The sequence below is a fragment of the Hesperophylax consimilis genome, chromosome 9, assembly GCF_061612785.1.
Source record: "Hesperophylax consimilis isolate HC1 chromosome 9, BYU_Hcon_1.0, whole genome shotgun sequence".
NCBI classification, from domain to species: domain Eukaryota; kingdom Metazoa; phylum Arthropoda; class Insecta; order Trichoptera; family Limnephilidae; genus Hesperophylax; species Hesperophylax consimilis.
Genome location: NC_142844.1, coordinates 16,256,319 through 16,272,194, shown reverse-complemented (window position 1 = coordinate 16,272,194; position 15,876 = coordinate 16,256,319). Strand labels below are relative to the sequence as shown.

The window sequence follows — 15,876 nt, the reverse complement described above, 5'->3', positions numbered from 1 at the left end:
CAAACTGCAATATACTTACTACAGCTTATATTTATTTTATATTATAGAAACAAACAAAGTTTGGGTTATTTACTCTGTGTGTTGGTCGGGACATCGTGATCCTACGGAAGTACTTGTGACGAATCAAATTTCGTCACAAATAAATTTGAGTTATAAAGAGCGACCCGAATTGGTGAGAAGGCAGAACATACGACTGAGAAGGTAAGTATGCAACAATAAGTTTAAATATTAATCTGAGGTAGGAGGATATGTAAACGATTATGTTACAATGGCGCCCAACGTGAAGCGGTTGTAGATATTTTACTAAATCTATCACTAATGTTTTTGACATTCCTAAAACCAATCCCTTATAGCAATGTTAATATTTGCATGTTCTTATTTGTATTGAATTTTGTGTACTTTTTCTTGCCCTTGTCATCTTTTGTCTCGAGTTCCGTTGTTTGGGTGTTTCTTTTTTTGTTTGGCTTGGGCTAGTCTTTCTATCGTTGAAAGTAAAGTATATTCATCCCGTTGACAGCTAAACACTATATTTTGATAATTACACTTAAATTCAAAGCAAATCTGAGTTCTAGGGTTCTTTGAATCAGAGTTACAGGCAGATTTTTTTTTTAAAAGCGAAAATTTTTCTGTTTTTTTTTCCCCATGCAAGTTTGATTTGATTTGTTGATTGATCAATTTTATTATACAAAAGTAAGTCAAAAGCAAGTGTTCATTACATAGTTGGTTATCTATTGTAAAAAAAACATTATATTTTATAAATAAATGTTTTTGGTCTGTGAAGTCATTGTATTTATGACAAATACAATAAAACAACGTTAATTATATTATGTATTGGCATTTAATAATCAATTTGGAACGTTAAATTAAATGGTCAAATATGGCATTCAAATATATTTATATTCGGTTGTGTACATTTCATTAATAATATTTTCGTTCAGTACACCCACGTGATAATTATATGTAGTACATGTTTTTTTTTAATTTTATGGATTAACATTTCATCTGTCCTCTCGCGAGTCTCCCAACTTTTTAGCTTGCGTCAGGACATCAATAGCAGGTCCTGCACTAATGATAGCATCTCGGATTCTTTGTCCCGCCCGCTCCTGAAAAAAAAAATCATTGTAAGCAAGCGCCTTTGCTTTCAATTTATGTTTACTTTCTATATTTACATTCTTTCAATAGGTAAAGTTATTTAGTTATTATAATTTAGGGAAATTAAGAGTTTACAATAAGGTTGGTTTAAACATGTGCTCCCAACTATACATTTCTTCATTACACTAATGCACTGTATTTAACAAAACAGTATATTTAGAAATTAACAGGTATTACACATTTATATATTTATAAATGTGTAATACCTATTTACGACTACAATGATTCGCGCATGTACCTAGTGTGGTAGTGGAAAGCATGTCACAAAACCATGGACAAAAGTTTTATATTATGAATAATTTTTTTTTCCGAAATTGAACTAATTAATTCAAGAATTCAGACATACCTATGTATAACATACTATTTTTAACAGAAAATTGTTTTAAACATCATTTTAAAAATCGGAATTGATTTGTGAAGAATTCAGAGTATCATGTGATTTTTCACGGGCGTGCGCTAGTTTAATTAATAAAATGAAAATAAAAACTTACAATTTCTTTTAACCAATCCGAATCCGGGGCAGGTAAAGACATCACTTCTCCCGAAACAATGACAATAACGAAAATTGTTAGTAAAGCGGCGTAGACTTTCATGTTGCGAATGCTTGAATACTTTCTGCACAACTTGCGAGGGAGTGTAGTTTGAAGACAAATGATCCCTGACCGAGAACTTCAGTGCATTTATACGCTATAACTTGCCACACATAAGGTGAAACCAAAGATAATAGAGGTGAAACGCATACATTGGTGTGAGGTTCAAGTTGTGTTGGTCGAGCCGTTTTTGTATCGGGCCGGTAATTCCCCGTATCGATGACGTATACGAACGGGGAATGAGCTTTTCTATCAGCGACTGCGGTTCATTTCCGAGAATTTCTCGGTCTCCAGTTTCTAAACCAACAGAAGGATTCCCCGTCAATATTTCACGTTATTATTTTTTATTAAAGGTAAACTTATGTTTGCAAGACAAGGTTTTTATGTAAAGCACAAAGGATAACAAATTATTATGAACAATAATTATTATCCTGAAACACAAATATAAATGATGGGAAAAGACGGGAACTGTCCGTCCACCTGACTGGCAATCAGAAGGTGCGGGTTCAATTCCCTTCGGTGGCATATATTTTTTTTTCGGAACATTTTTTTCCATTTACAGTTGTGTTTCAGGCTAATAATTATTACTTATAATAATTTCATATTTTGGTTGATTCCCTGAAAGTACAGGTTTTTGCTTTTATGCACTAATTAGTATATATTTGACCAAGGAAGTGATGGGTGTACCATATAACTCATAACATCTAATTAAGGTGACATTGAAACTCATTAACATCGAAATAAATTTGTTTATTTTCATACTATGTGTTGTATTTTACATAAATCAATAAACAAAGCTGACCTTGATAAACAAATGAGACACTAGAATAGTGTATTTGAATATCGTTGTTTAGCTGACAGCTCACTGAGTGATGCTTTGGTTGGGGGTTTACATTTCAGATACAGTTGTGGCCAAAGAAATTTGTTCTGAATTCACACATGTAATTAAAAATACAATAGAAATAAATATACATTTACACAGTGGAATTCATGAATTCCAATGATAACCTGGTGCTAAATCGTGAAAACCGAAACATTACTTCGAATGGTTTTAACGATGTTTAAGAATGTTGTTAAGATTTGTTTGGGCTTGATGAAGTCTTCAATAACAGACGCATGTTTTTTTTTTGTTTTTACTGCACAAAATTGCATTTCACTTTATTTAATGTTACAAAGAGTTAAATTATTCCCGACCCGGACAAAACACTTTTACTAATGGTCTGTAGACCATAATGACTGCTTTTTACTATTTTATAGGAGAGAAGAAGAAGGAATCCAGTCGGCGAGGCTTTTATAATCTAACCAAGTAAAACACATTGACAAGCTAATTGTAAACAAATACTGTCAAAGAAAGCCAATTGATAAGACAAAACATCTGTTTTATCTGTTAGCTCTAGTTTTACCTCTGACCGCTAGGTGCTAGGCAGGAGCCTGTAAATTAACTGGTGGTGAACTTTGCTAATGGTTCGTACATTTTTAACAAATGTTCTGTGACAAATTCTTATAAGCAAGGTATATAAACCCTACAAACGTTACAATCCCTTCTTCCCCACCCATTCTTCAACGAAGAACTCTAGCAAACGTTTTATTTTTTTGTATTCGTGAAAAATATAACATTAACCATTTTAAAAATATCATTAATATGACATATTAAAAATGGCAAATAAATGGTTTTCGGTGAGTTAATTAATTATTTGAAAGAGCTCAACATGTTTGTGAATCAGATTACAAAGTTCCTGAGATAATCCGGGAAGAGGGAACTTTTACACGGTATGACAATGCCCTCGTTTTTTTTATGCAAGTCTAAATAATTTTGTCATATACTTACGTATAAAACTCTTTAGAAATATTTTACCTACCATACCGGGTCTTATTAAATAAGTTAATTATTTAGTAAGAGTATTAAATATTATCTTCTCTCTTATAATGTGTACATTATATTCATATTATTTTTGTCTTATTGGTTTAACACTCATAAATATTATATTACTAAATAAATAATACAAGAATAAAATATTTAAGAAAATCTTAAGTTAATTTACGAAATTATATACAGAAAAAAATGTTTATTTTTTCAATAATATATGTATTCGGATTGTATTTGGACATACAAAACGCACAAAACCCCACACATGAATAATAATAATAGTTAATGAAAAACATACTTGCATTTATAATTTATGCTTTCTGTTATTTACTATTTAAGGAAATATTATTTAAATTCAATATTAGTTGTAGTATTAGTATTTTATTAATTTTCATTCATTTTAAATATAGCTACCTATGTGCTGTTGTGTACTACTACTATACCTATTTATACTGTTGTACAGCAAATCTTAAATTCCATATAAGAATCCATTAGGGCAGTGCTCCGCAACCTTTTCTCACCTACGACACACCAAATTTCTTCCTAGAATTCTGCGGCACACCAAAAGCTAAATTATATCTATAGATATTAAATTGATACACAAATTTTACAATAATTTCTTGTTTTTTATTTGAAAAGTATATATACATACATATAAATACAACATATTTATTTTTACGCAATCAAAATAATAATAAATTAATGAGCGATTAATTGTTAAATTAACCTGCTCTTGTTTTAATGAACACAAAAGTTTTATATTCGGCTCGATTTTTGACAGCACAACCCGAAGTTCTTGGTCAAGACCTTTTAAGCATGACCGCTTATCATTTTTAATTAATACAAGCGTTGAAAAACTTTGCTCACGTAAGTAAGTCGTTGAAAATGGAAGTAGTGTTAAGAATGCTTTGACGGAAATGTGAGGATATTCCCTTTTAACGTATATCTAGTAAACATCTACTTGATCTACGGAGAAGTGAAGTTTTAATGTCATGTCATTATTTAAATCTGTAAATTCCACTCGAATTTGCAGAGGCAGTGCTTCCGTAGAATTTATTGCATTGGTTGCAAAAGGATTTCGAATCCAATCGTATTATTCCGTATTAATGGAATTAAAATACTGACCAAATTTCTGCTGAAGCAAACTTAAATGTTGTTGGGCCAGATCCACAGTTAATTGTTTGTTTTCAGTTGTACTAACCTAGATCCTTTGGGCTAACTTTGGTACTAACTCTTTCTGCCGAAGTTCGTTATTAAGTTCATTCAAATGCTCGAATATATCAGCCATGTATGCAAGTTTGGCTATCAAGTAATTATCATCGAGGTGCTGATATAGTTTGGGCATATTTTGATTTAAAAGAAACTCACACACCTCGTGACGAAGCTCAAACAATCTAGCCAAAACTTTGCCTCGGGATAGCCAACTAATTTGAGTATAAAACAATAAGGATTCATATTCGGCTCCCATTTCTGCACAGAGTATTCCAAAGATTCACGAGTTGAGGGCTCTTGATTTAATTATGTTTACGATTTTAATGCATTCATTCATCGTGTTCAAAAGTTCCTCCGGTAAATTTTTGACCATCAATGCTTCTCGATGTATGCAGCAGTGTTTAAATTGTAACGTTGGATTTTTTTGTTTTACACAAGTGACAAACCCCTTTTTACTACCCGTCATTGCCGCAGCGCCATCCATGCAAACAGCAATGCAATTGCTGCATTTAATATTATATATTTTGAAGAAATCATCAGTTACTTGAAAAAATTCTTCACCGGTAGTTCGGTTTGGAACCTCCTTACAAAATAAATAATGTTTTTTAATAAAGTCCTTGTCAACGAAAAGTACAATAGCTATCAACTGTGCTTTATTTTTAATAGTGGTTGTTTCGCTGATCTGAAGTGCAAATTTTTCAGCCAATAACAGTTTTCTAATCAGTGTTTCTAATGTATTGTGAATACGTCTTTTAACAGTATCTGCAGACAATGAAAAATAGACAATATTATGAAAAATATTTTGTCATTGTGTATTAAATACATAATGAAATATTGTAAAATGTCAAATACACTGAATTTGACCGCGGCACACCTGTGTCCGGCTCACGACACACCAGTGTGCCACGGCACACCGGTTGCGGAGCACTGCATTAGGGTATTAATAAATATATAAAATAGACGTTCTAGAATAACAGCCCGAAACAAATAAATAAACAAAAATGGAAAATTTTAAGATACAAGTTCAAAATAATGTGATTCCATTTCTAAAGATTTTTCACAAGAATTCTCAGAGACGTCATGCCTTGTTTTGTAATTTATAATACAATTTATCTAAGGGAATAGATAAGTTGAAAATAAAAGTGTTATTTTCCTATCAATTTTTATTTTGGGATAATTTTATAACAATTTCATAAGCCTAATTTGAAGGGTTAGGTATATATTGCGAACACACATAACATTAATACATTTTATATTTAATACGATTGTGGTAGTACAACTAGAAACCTAATAAATAATTTAAGACAGTTGGATTGCGTGGGATGTTCACGCCGGAGGATTTCATCCCAGCGCGCCAGCCGCCCCAACCACCGCCACGGCTGGTCCAGCCTTGATTATTCCATCGCGCACGTGTTGGCCCACCCGTTCCTGGAAGGATACAAATATTTCAAAAATGATTAGTTTAATTGAATTCACACAATGATCATAATACTATTTTTAAATTTTGGTGGGAATCCCACTAACATCAGCAAATCTAGCGAAGCGTGGAATGAAAAATGAAATAGCCCGTTTCCCCAGTTATATATCCATATTATCCGTAAGTGGCTTGCTTACTTCATAGATGTTTCCAAAGTACACCCTGTTAGTGACAAGTGTTTATTATTAGTTATTCATATGTATTTCTTATAAAAATTCATCTTTTTTCTTAATTAACTGTCTTATTAATTTTCATAACCATTTGTATTACATGTTTTATAAATTTCTACTTGAATGCCTTTTGTTATTACGAAATTGCATTGCTAGGAAAACGATTTTTTTCTTTAATTATTTAAAACAGTATTAGCGATTCCTAAACAAAAATCTACAACAGAAAAATCGGAAAAGGTACGGTCACATCTAGGACTCGAACCCAGGACCCTTTCCTTGCCGGGCATCCGGTGCCCGGTGCCGGTGCCCCGGCAAGGCAAGTGTACTTGGTTCAAGTCCTAGATGTGACCGTATCTGATTCTGATTTTTCTGTTTCAGATTTTTGTTTGGGAATCGCTAATATTATCTTCAAAATTTAAATATTACAATTTGAGGTATTACTCACTAAGTTATTCCAAAAAATGAATATTTATTCCATGTACACTTCTTACCTTCAAGGTAGTTAATCTTCAGCATTTTTCGTTCGATGATTATTTTTTTACTTAAATATTTTTATACAGGTATATATTTTTACAACACATAGATTCATAAATTATCAAGTAAATATATAAAATCTTACAATTTTCTTCCACCCCTTCCATCTTGGTTCAGGAGCTGGGGCTGCAGAAATCTCAGAAACTTCGGAAGCCACCAGCATCGCCACCAAAAACATAACAAATAACTTGGTAGTAGATTGCATCGTTCTGGATAAAAAAAAACTTTTCACAAATCCAAATGACGACTTGAATAGTAAAAATAGCTTGCTGCTATTGCAAGGAGAGGACTACCACTTAATTAGAGAAATGAAACTAATTTGATTTAAAGCTCTGAGCGTTGCACTATTTATACGCAAAAAATCAGAGCAGCTGATAACACCAAACTCATGCAAGAAATTCTTACTCGAAAGAAGATTCCCCGACATTGAACACTGTAGATAACGTTGTTATTATTTTGTCACAGAACTTTATTATCGACATTAACGAACTCTCAGAAAACAGAAAACTAATATAACATTATTATTTGTTAGCGTAGGTGTATTTAGTATCTGATGGGAAAACCAAATAATGTTTTGCTAACAATAAACATAGGTGAGTAGTTTTGTTAGAGGGGATATTGCAACTGTTGAACACATGACAGATTTGTATGACGGAGTGAGGTGAATGGATTACATTGAAACTCTAATAGCGCGTGCATTGCAAGTTGTTTCGAAGAATCTTGGGTATCTTTTATTTAAAAAAAACTTTATTGTTTTATTGCTTCCTTATCAAGTATTAATCTTCATAATATTTTTTTAAAATATATCTGTAGTAACCTACTTAAATGTGCCTGTACGGCTGCCATAGTTTTTTTTAATCATTTTCTTTGTACGTATATAAATGTGGTGATTTATTTTTTGGGGTATTATGCCGTGTTGTGCTACCTCTATATTTTTCTATAGTTGCGGATAGTGTCACAGTGTCAATACTGTCCATCAAAAGGGTAGACGTGTAATTGATGATGATGACACTGACACTAAAGATGTTGATGAATACTGTAACGCTGTCCGGAACGTTGGCCAAAATATCACCTAAATTAATTACGATAATTTTTTCCTTCATATATGGTACTTTATAGATATCCTTCTATGTGGTACTTTACATAAAGTAGATGATACATGATAAAGTAATAAGAATACTAGACTAATTAATGTATCGCTATTTTTGTGAAAATCACCCCAGTAGCGCTTGAAATGCTTCATTAAAAATACTGTATATTTATATATTTTTAATATTTGATTATAAGACTGCATATCAAACGGATGTTCTGCATCATTTTTGTGAGATTTAGAAGTGAGAATTATTCTTGTTAAGTTAAGTGATCCGAGTTCTAGTCCAGTCAAGATGTACATCCGTGCTTGCAAAAGGTCCAGTCATTTTGAATTTTTTATATGTTGTTAGAACCTAAACCAGTATTAAAAAAAAAAATTTGCAACTTCGAAAGTGCTGTGCGAGCAGCGGTGGATCTAAAAAACCAGGAAATTTTCGGATTTTTTTCAGTTTTTGCTCAATATCTCAGTAAAGAAAGGGTCTGACCGGTATAATTGGTATAAATATTTTTAAAGTAGACTAAATTGGCTATAATTTGAGGCAAAGGCAATTTATATAAATCCATTGGTTTTCAAGATACAGTTCTTCAAAAATAGGCAATGTTTTCCAAAAAGTGAAATTTTTTCGAAATGGTCACTTATTTTGTAAAATAATTTCTAAAATACGCATCTCACGTCAAATATTGTATGAAATAAAGTTGTTGTAAATTTAATAAGCTTTTATTTGAGACTAGTGTCGGTTCTCTCAATAATGGCAGATAACCAAAAACAGTCATAAGTGGGTTTTGGGTGAAATGCAAATAAACTGTTCTCGCGTCTTTTTATGGTTTTATTGTGCTGTGAAGTAAATCCATTAATCATCGTGGGTTTATCCTAGGGTTATAATATAATTACGACTATTTCAAATTTCAAGTACCCATTAGTACCTATACCCATGGGTACCCATATGAATGGGCACGCATATTCACGAGCTGTTCGAGCCCACATTTTGGCAAACCTCACACTGGCCAGCATTGTTTTTTTATGAGGTTGACATAACTCCTGAGGAGCGAAACGAGACTGAAAAATTGCTGCGAGACACTGAAAGGTCTCTCACTATATCAGCCGAAGAAATTGATACCTACCAAATACTAAAGGCAAAATTTAAAAGTGCCTTGGAGAAAATTAAAGCGAATGGTCCAACATCACAGTTGTGGGTCCAATACTTTCGTATGACCACTTTGATAAAACTATTCATCCAGGCAGAGCGTGCTGGTGATTGGAACCTTCATTTGTACACTGTCCACAAGATGCTCCATTTTTTCCACGCAGCTGGACATTTTTTGTATGCTAAGAGCGCGCACCTCTATCTTCAGGATATGATGGCTCTATAAGATCGGATGGATAAAAGTGAATACGACATGTTCACAAAAGGATCCTTCACCATTTGCCGGTCTGACAAGTTTTGGTCTGGGTTGTGGTCAGACCTAACAATTGAGCAGAAGCTGATGCGATCCATGAAAACCTACGGTGGGTTGACCCAAGGAAGAGGAATCTCCGAAAGTGTTCTGGCAAGGTGGACAACAGGAATGGTGTTTATGTTGAACATTTGTGAAGAACTGGAAGTTTTTGCAGCTTATCATGTCATACTGGAGAGCAGCATGTAGACATGAGACCTTCTCGAATCATCCGAGATAATAGTGATGTGGAAAAACTAAAAAACTGGTTTGCTCTCCACCCTCCATTTCCCAAAACTGAAAGTTTAATTTCTATCAGTAGTGGTTTACTGGCAGGTCCTGAAATTAATTGCCACACAGCCCAGAGAGTTGGAACGGAAGGAGTAATGAAAATTATGGAGAAAATGTACGACAAGGTAGTAATAAAACGGAAAAATAAAGTTACCACGCTGGCATTGATCACCTCAACCGTTAAACTGCCGGACAAAAACAGAAAAGTGGCTGTGGATCCGCTCACAATTTTTCAGCGAGTGTGTATTGGAAAGAAATCTGAACAGAATTTACAGGATGACTTCAAGTATGAGTTGGCCCCGTTCCCGATGTCTCTGTTCAATGAACAAGGGATGCGCAAGAGCACAAAATCTACTCTGTACTCTGCCTTCACTCCTCTTTCCAGCCACACGCTGATAGATGCAAGCACTCACGTCATTTTGGATGTTGGCTACCTCTTGCACAAGGTCGTGTGGCAGCGGAAAAGCATGGTTCGAGCACTTTTGGCGCGTTATACCACCTACGTCCGAAACCACTTTGGGAAGAACGTCTCCATCGTTTTTGACGGCTACCCCGAAGATGCTACCAAAAAAAAACACCAAAACAGCGGAACGACTCCGGCGCTACGCAGCTCATCCCAGCTACGAATTGACTTTCGATGAATCCACAGTAATTCAAATTGCTCAAGAGCATGTTTTGGGCAATGAAAACAATAAGAGACGCCTTATAACTCTTCTCTGTGACGCCTTTCAGAAGGAGGGAGTAGAAGTGGCTGTTGCCAAAGAAGATGCTGATCGAGAGATCGTCATGATGGCGTTATCAAAAAGAGCAGATGCCGATCGGGTCGTCATAGTGGGAGAAGATGTCGACCTGCTCGTTCTTCTCAATGGTTTAGGCGCTGAAGAGACAAACGTCTATCTTCAGAAGAGCACGAAGGGTGAAGCTGGTTGCTGTCACTACTCTACGACCTCCTACAACAACCAGGACACCCGACAATTACCAGGAACGGTACTATTTACCCACGCGTTTGCCGGGTGCGATACCACCTCAGCACCGTTTGGCCAAGGAAAGACCAAAATCAGCACACTTCTGAGCAAGAGTGAACCACTTGCTGAGCAAGTGGAGGTCTTCCTTCGGCCAGACTCTACCCCACAAGCCGTGAGTGGAGCAGGCATCAAGTGCTTCGTGGCTCTATATGGGGGTGACATCGCGAGGGATACTTTGGATTTCCTGAGGTATAAGACGTTTGTCACTTCAACAAACATAAACCTCGCCCGTTTGCCACCGACGGAAGATGCTGCAGGCCACCATGCAGCAAGGTGCTACCTCCAAGTGCAGAAGTGGCGGGGAGTCAACTTGAATCCCACTAAATGGGGGTGGAAGCTGTCTTCTCGAGGACTCACCCCCATCCCCACCACGATGGATCCCGCACCTTCTGCCCTTTTGCGAAAAATTTCGTGTAAATGCAATAAAGGATGCTCTGGGAGCTGCTCGTGTAGAAAGGCTGGGCTCCATTGCTCAGTCCTCTGTCAGTCATGCGGTGGCAAATTTTGCATTAAAGTCCCGGATGTGGAGCTGAAATGCTCGGACGATGAAGATGACCCGACTACAGACTGGGCGCCTCTCCCAGCTAAGATAAAAAGAAATACATGATTTGGCAACCAAGACACAATACCTACATGATTTATATTAGTTTTATTTTTTCTGAACATGTAATTTGTCCTTATAGTAGGTACCATGATGTTTGTACAAGCATTTTGGTATGTAGGTATATAAAACAAAGTTTGAAGATGACGTTATTCCTGATAGATGTAATATCTTTTCTTTTTTTCATCAAAAATCTGTTAACTGTTTGATAAATAAAACCATAAAAAGACGTGAGAACAGTTTATTTGCATTTCACCCAAAATCCACTTATGACTGTTTTTGGTTATCTGCCATTTTTGAGAGAACCGTTAAGCCTACAGATATTAATCTAGTTTTAAATGAAAGTTAATTTAATTTACAACCACTTTATTTCCCATAATATTTGACGTGGGATGCGTATTTTAGAAGTTATTTTACAAAATAAGTGACCTTTTCGAAAAAATTTCACTTTTTGGAAAAAATTGCCTATTTTTGAAGAACTGTATCTTGAAAACTAATGGCTGTGTATGGCTTGCTTTAGTCTCAAATTATAGAAAATTTAGTCTTATTTAAAAGTATTTATAACAACTACACCGGTCAGACCCTCCCTTTACTGAGATATTGAGCAAAAACTGAAAAAAATCCGAAAATTTCCTGGTTTTTTAGGTCCACCGCCGCTCGCACAGCACTTTCGAAGTTGCAATTTTTTTTTTAATACTGGTTTAGGTCCTAACAACATATAAAAAATTCAGAATGACTGGACCTTTTGCAAGCACAACCCCCTTTTCATGTTTAACTTGACTGGACTATTCATAAAATTCCCAGGTAAGTCTACACGCAAATTTTTTCAACTATAATTCGTTAAATAAGCTACTTATCTTATTTCTTCACTTGATTTTTAAAAAACATTCTACTTACAAAGTCCTAAATGTTTCCCCTAGTCAATGATTTACCATAAACACCCGATAATATAATTATGACCAACTTTTGTTTTTTTTGTTGTTATACTTTTAATTAAATTAATTTATTTTCAACTGCTAAAATCTAACTTACACTTGAAAAATGTCCCTCCCAACCCAGGTAAATAAACTCCAAGCAAAAAAAAAAAAAATATTGTATTCTCATATTGTCATAATGAAAAAATGAATACTTTTTTGACTGATGTATTGACTTTCGATTTGACTGGAGGTAATTTCATAGGTTAAACTTTTTCAGAAGTCCAATAAGAGAACAGAGAACTTATGATTTCTGATTGATATTGATTGTCTCGTGAATAATAGAAAAAATCTTTTCAAAAATTATATTCATCAGATTACCTTGTAATATTTCTGCGGGCTGCTATCATAATGTTTTATTTATTTAATTAATGTATTCTTTACAATACATGTATCAATTACATGTTACATTGTGATAAAGAAAAATAAAAATATCGTAAATAATAATAAGAAAATATGCAAGAAAAATTCAAGATTTAACGATAACAGAAAAAGATTAATATAAATAAAATTGTTCGTTTGTTCAAAATCTTAAATCTTCGAAAGTTCTTCAAAGATTGCCTTGAAGACGTTGCATTCGAATACGCATGTGTTTTTTATTTACCTATATTATATTGATGTCACCAGTGACAGGAAAAAACATGCTTTTAAAAAAAAAAACAACCCCATCTGTTAACTTAAAAGCTAACTAACTAACCATCTGGCCCTTTCCCCGCAGGGGTAGGCAGAGAGGACGGACCGCCAAACAACTCGGTCTTGGCACACACTTCTTGCCTCATTCACATTCATACATACTCTTCTATTATTCTGACTCTTGACATGGCCCGACTCGACAATCTGATTCACTTGATCGTGCCATGTTTTCCTCGGGCGTCCCTGACTTCTGCTACCAAACACGCGTTATTGTTTCTCTGTCTACACAGACAGGCTAAGCCACAGCAATGCGTGGCGGGGAACAGCTAGTTTTAAATTAATAATGAATACGAATTTTTTAATGTAAGCTTAAATTGATGAATATTTTCGATATCTTTTAGATTGAAATGAAGGTTTTTTTATATAACTTATTCCTAGCCAAAGGTAGGATATATTTATATATATATTTCAAAAAAGAAATACAAACATTCACGGGTTACGAATAACCTGACAATATTTGAAAATCTACTACCACCACAGTAAGCGGAAAATATCCCTTATGTTGTGATGGAGGACTTAGCCAGCCGAGGAATTGAACGTGTGACGCCTGGGTGGGACCCAAACGCGACGCCAACTCAGCTACTGACCGGTCACATTAGGCATATTTTTTACATTTAAATTTTAAATAATAATCAAATATGGTTCTTTTCTGCAAATAAGGTTTAAAACCCGCTTTTCAGTATGAACAAAGGTGATAAATCATTTTAAGTACTTACAACTCTTCTAATAATCTCTAACATTAAAAAAATAATATGGATACTCATTCAAGGAAGAAAAACGAGACATTTGTTAATAATTGTGTTTATCTAAATTTTATTATTACAATCTTACATATTTGTACTTAAACAGATAAAAACATAAGTAAAACGGCAACCTAAATTTAGTATCTTAAAAACATACTTAATGTAATAATACACTTTAATTTCACAAGCGCTCATTAAACAAACAATACAGCACTCTGAGAGCCAAATGATAATAAAAAATAGATATTCTGGGATAAGGCATCATAAGACTGTAGTAACGGAGGTTTGCTAGCATTTTAATTATTTCTGATTAAGTTAAATCTATCCCTACGGATTTAAGACATTTATATTTAAGATAAATAATAACATGACCTTACCATTAAAATATTTTATGTATAAAATTAACGGTAAATTAACTATAAAATTAGCGGTAAGCACCAGATTTTATTTTTCTATACGATAAATCAGTAACTTCCCGAGGGATCCCTCTAGAAACATATGAAATTTTAGTAATACGTTCATCAAAAATAATTAAAATAAACCCCACGGATTTTGTTGGCTTGCCAGGGCAAAGTCGACCGTAGGTCCATCCATTATTGAATATTGTTTTTACACGACTTCATCACTTTTTTTGTTAAGATTCACGCTTTATTTTAGAGATTTGTTATGACAAATTCAACCACAGGTCTGTCCAAAACACCAGAGCCGCGTGTCGCATATTTTTGTACACGGCTGCTTTACTTTCGTCGTTCAGATTCAGGCTTTATTTTAGGGCATTGTCTCATCTTATGATATTGTTTTAATTACTTAATTTATTTTTATTTTCCTAAAGCCGCAGCACTGGTGAGAACCCCCACCGCTGGGCCGGCCTTGATGATTGCATCTCGAACACGTTGGCCTGCTTTCTCCTAAAAAAAAGAAAAACATTAATTAATACATTGTTTTCACTATAATCTAGATTTAAAAAAACTTGCACCATCTTAAATCTATAATCTATCTCAATTTCTGAAATTTACAGAATGTGTGACTTCTGGCGCAAAGGAGTTTACAGTTTTTGTGCGTAAAGTTTCTTGGTCAATCTAAATATTTTCAGCTAGCAACGTAAGTTTTATCAGTCATAAATACTTGAAACATTACTTTGACCGTCAAAGAAGAAGTACGATTTCTCATCGGCTAGCCACAGGTAAATAAACAAATAAACATTTTTAACGATTTGAAACAAAATACAGGGTTTTCCAATAAGATGTGTTATTTTGATATTAAATCATAAAAGATCAATGGTTTCGTTGCTTGTGTGGCACGTAGAGCCGTTTTGTTGAAAGTAAACGTTGTCCAGATCACTACCATCCAATTCCGGCCGTAAAAAATCATTAATCATCTCTCCATTCACCGTAACTGTTGCTCCAGCCTCATTTTAGAAAAAGTAAAGACCAATGACTCCGCCGGACCTTAAACCGCACCAAACAGTCACACGTTGAGGATAGAGAGGCTTTTAAACAATAACTATTGGGTTTTCCGAGCCCCAGATGCGACAATTTTGCTTGTTGACGAAGCCCCGAGGTGGAAATGGGCCTCATCACTCAAGATGATTTGCATTTGATTCACTCAAGTGAATTTTAATAATTTCAATGCGTTGTTGAAGCGTGTATCGTTCCATTTTTATTAATGGCGTAGTTTCTACTTGTCAAATGTCAAAAAATGACAGCTTCAAAAGTAACATCTATCAAAATAGCGGGCTATTGAAAATAACACCTCTTATTGGAAAACCCTGTACTTGATACTAGTAAAAATTTGTAAAGTCTAAAAATATATTACAATTTTTTTCCATCCTTTCCACCTTGGTTCAGGAGCAGGCGCAGATGACACTTCAGAAGCCACCAGCATCGCCACCAGAATCACAACGAACAACTTTGCAGAAGACATTTTGAATTTAAAACAGAACACAAATTCAAACACAAATAATTAGACAATCTCTTATCAAATACCAAATTAAACTCTTAGGTACTGTTCGCTCAAGAAAG

At 34.4% G+C, this 15,876-nt stretch overlaps 2 protein-coding genes and 1 long non-coding RNA gene across 3 annotated transcripts; all 3 read right to left on the bottom strand.

Annotated features, from left to right (window-relative positions):
- Positions 1 to 819: 819 nt before the first annotated feature.
- Positions 820 to 1,875, bottom strand: LOC149420985 (uncharacterized). Its single transcript, XR_016302604.1, has 2 exons — positions 1,644 to 1,875; positions 820 to 1,103 (listed from the first exon to the last, which is right to left on the bottom strand). It is a non-coding gene; the product is annotated as an uncharacterized LOC149420985 (long non-coding RNA).
- A 4,091-nt stretch (positions 1,876 to 5,966) lies between these two features.
- Positions 5,967 to 7,334, bottom strand: LOC149420984 (cecropin-B-like). Its single transcript, XM_089635317.1, has 2 exons — positions 7,088 to 7,334; positions 5,967 to 6,249 (listed from the first exon to the last, which is right to left on the bottom strand). The coding sequence occupies exons 1-2, from the start codon at positions 7,205 to 7,207 to the stop codon at positions 6,163 to 6,165; spliced, it is 207 nt and encodes a 68-aa protein (XP_089491443.1). The 5' UTR covers positions 7,208 to 7,334; the 3' UTR covers positions 5,967 to 6,162.
- Positions 7,335 to 13,913: 6,579 nt separating this feature from the next.
- Positions 13,914 to 15,876, bottom strand: LOC149420983 (cecropin-like). The gene is made up of 2 exons (XM_089635318.1): positions 15,671 to 15,876; positions 13,914 to 14,763 (listed from the first exon to the last, which is right to left on the bottom strand). The coding sequence occupies exons 1-2, from the start codon at positions 15,776 to 15,778 to the stop codon at positions 14,674 to 14,676; spliced, it is 198 nt and encodes a 65-aa protein (XP_089491444.1). The 5' UTR covers positions 15,779 to 15,876; the 3' UTR covers positions 13,914 to 14,673.

What these genes read in the sequence shown, in the direction of transcription:
- LOC149420984 (XM_089635317.1), bottom strand. Translation starts at nt 7,207, where the DNA reads ATGCAATCTACTACCAAGTTATTTGTTATGTTTTTGGTGGCGATGCTG. An exon ending in GGAAGGGGTGGAAGAAAATT is followed by an intron (nt 6,250 to 7,087) that starts GTAAGATTTTAT and finishes GTATCCTTCCAG; the next exon opens with GAACGGGTGGGCCAACACGT.
- LOC149420983 (XM_089635318.1), bottom strand. Translation starts at nt 15,778, where the DNA reads ATGTCTTCTGCAAAGTTGTTCGTTGTGATTCTGGTGGCGATGCTGGTG. An exon ending in GGAAAGGATGGAAAAAAATT is followed by an intron (nt 14,764 to 15,670) that starts GTAATATATTTT and finishes TCTTTTTTTTAG; the next exon opens with GAGAAAGCAGGCCAACGTGT.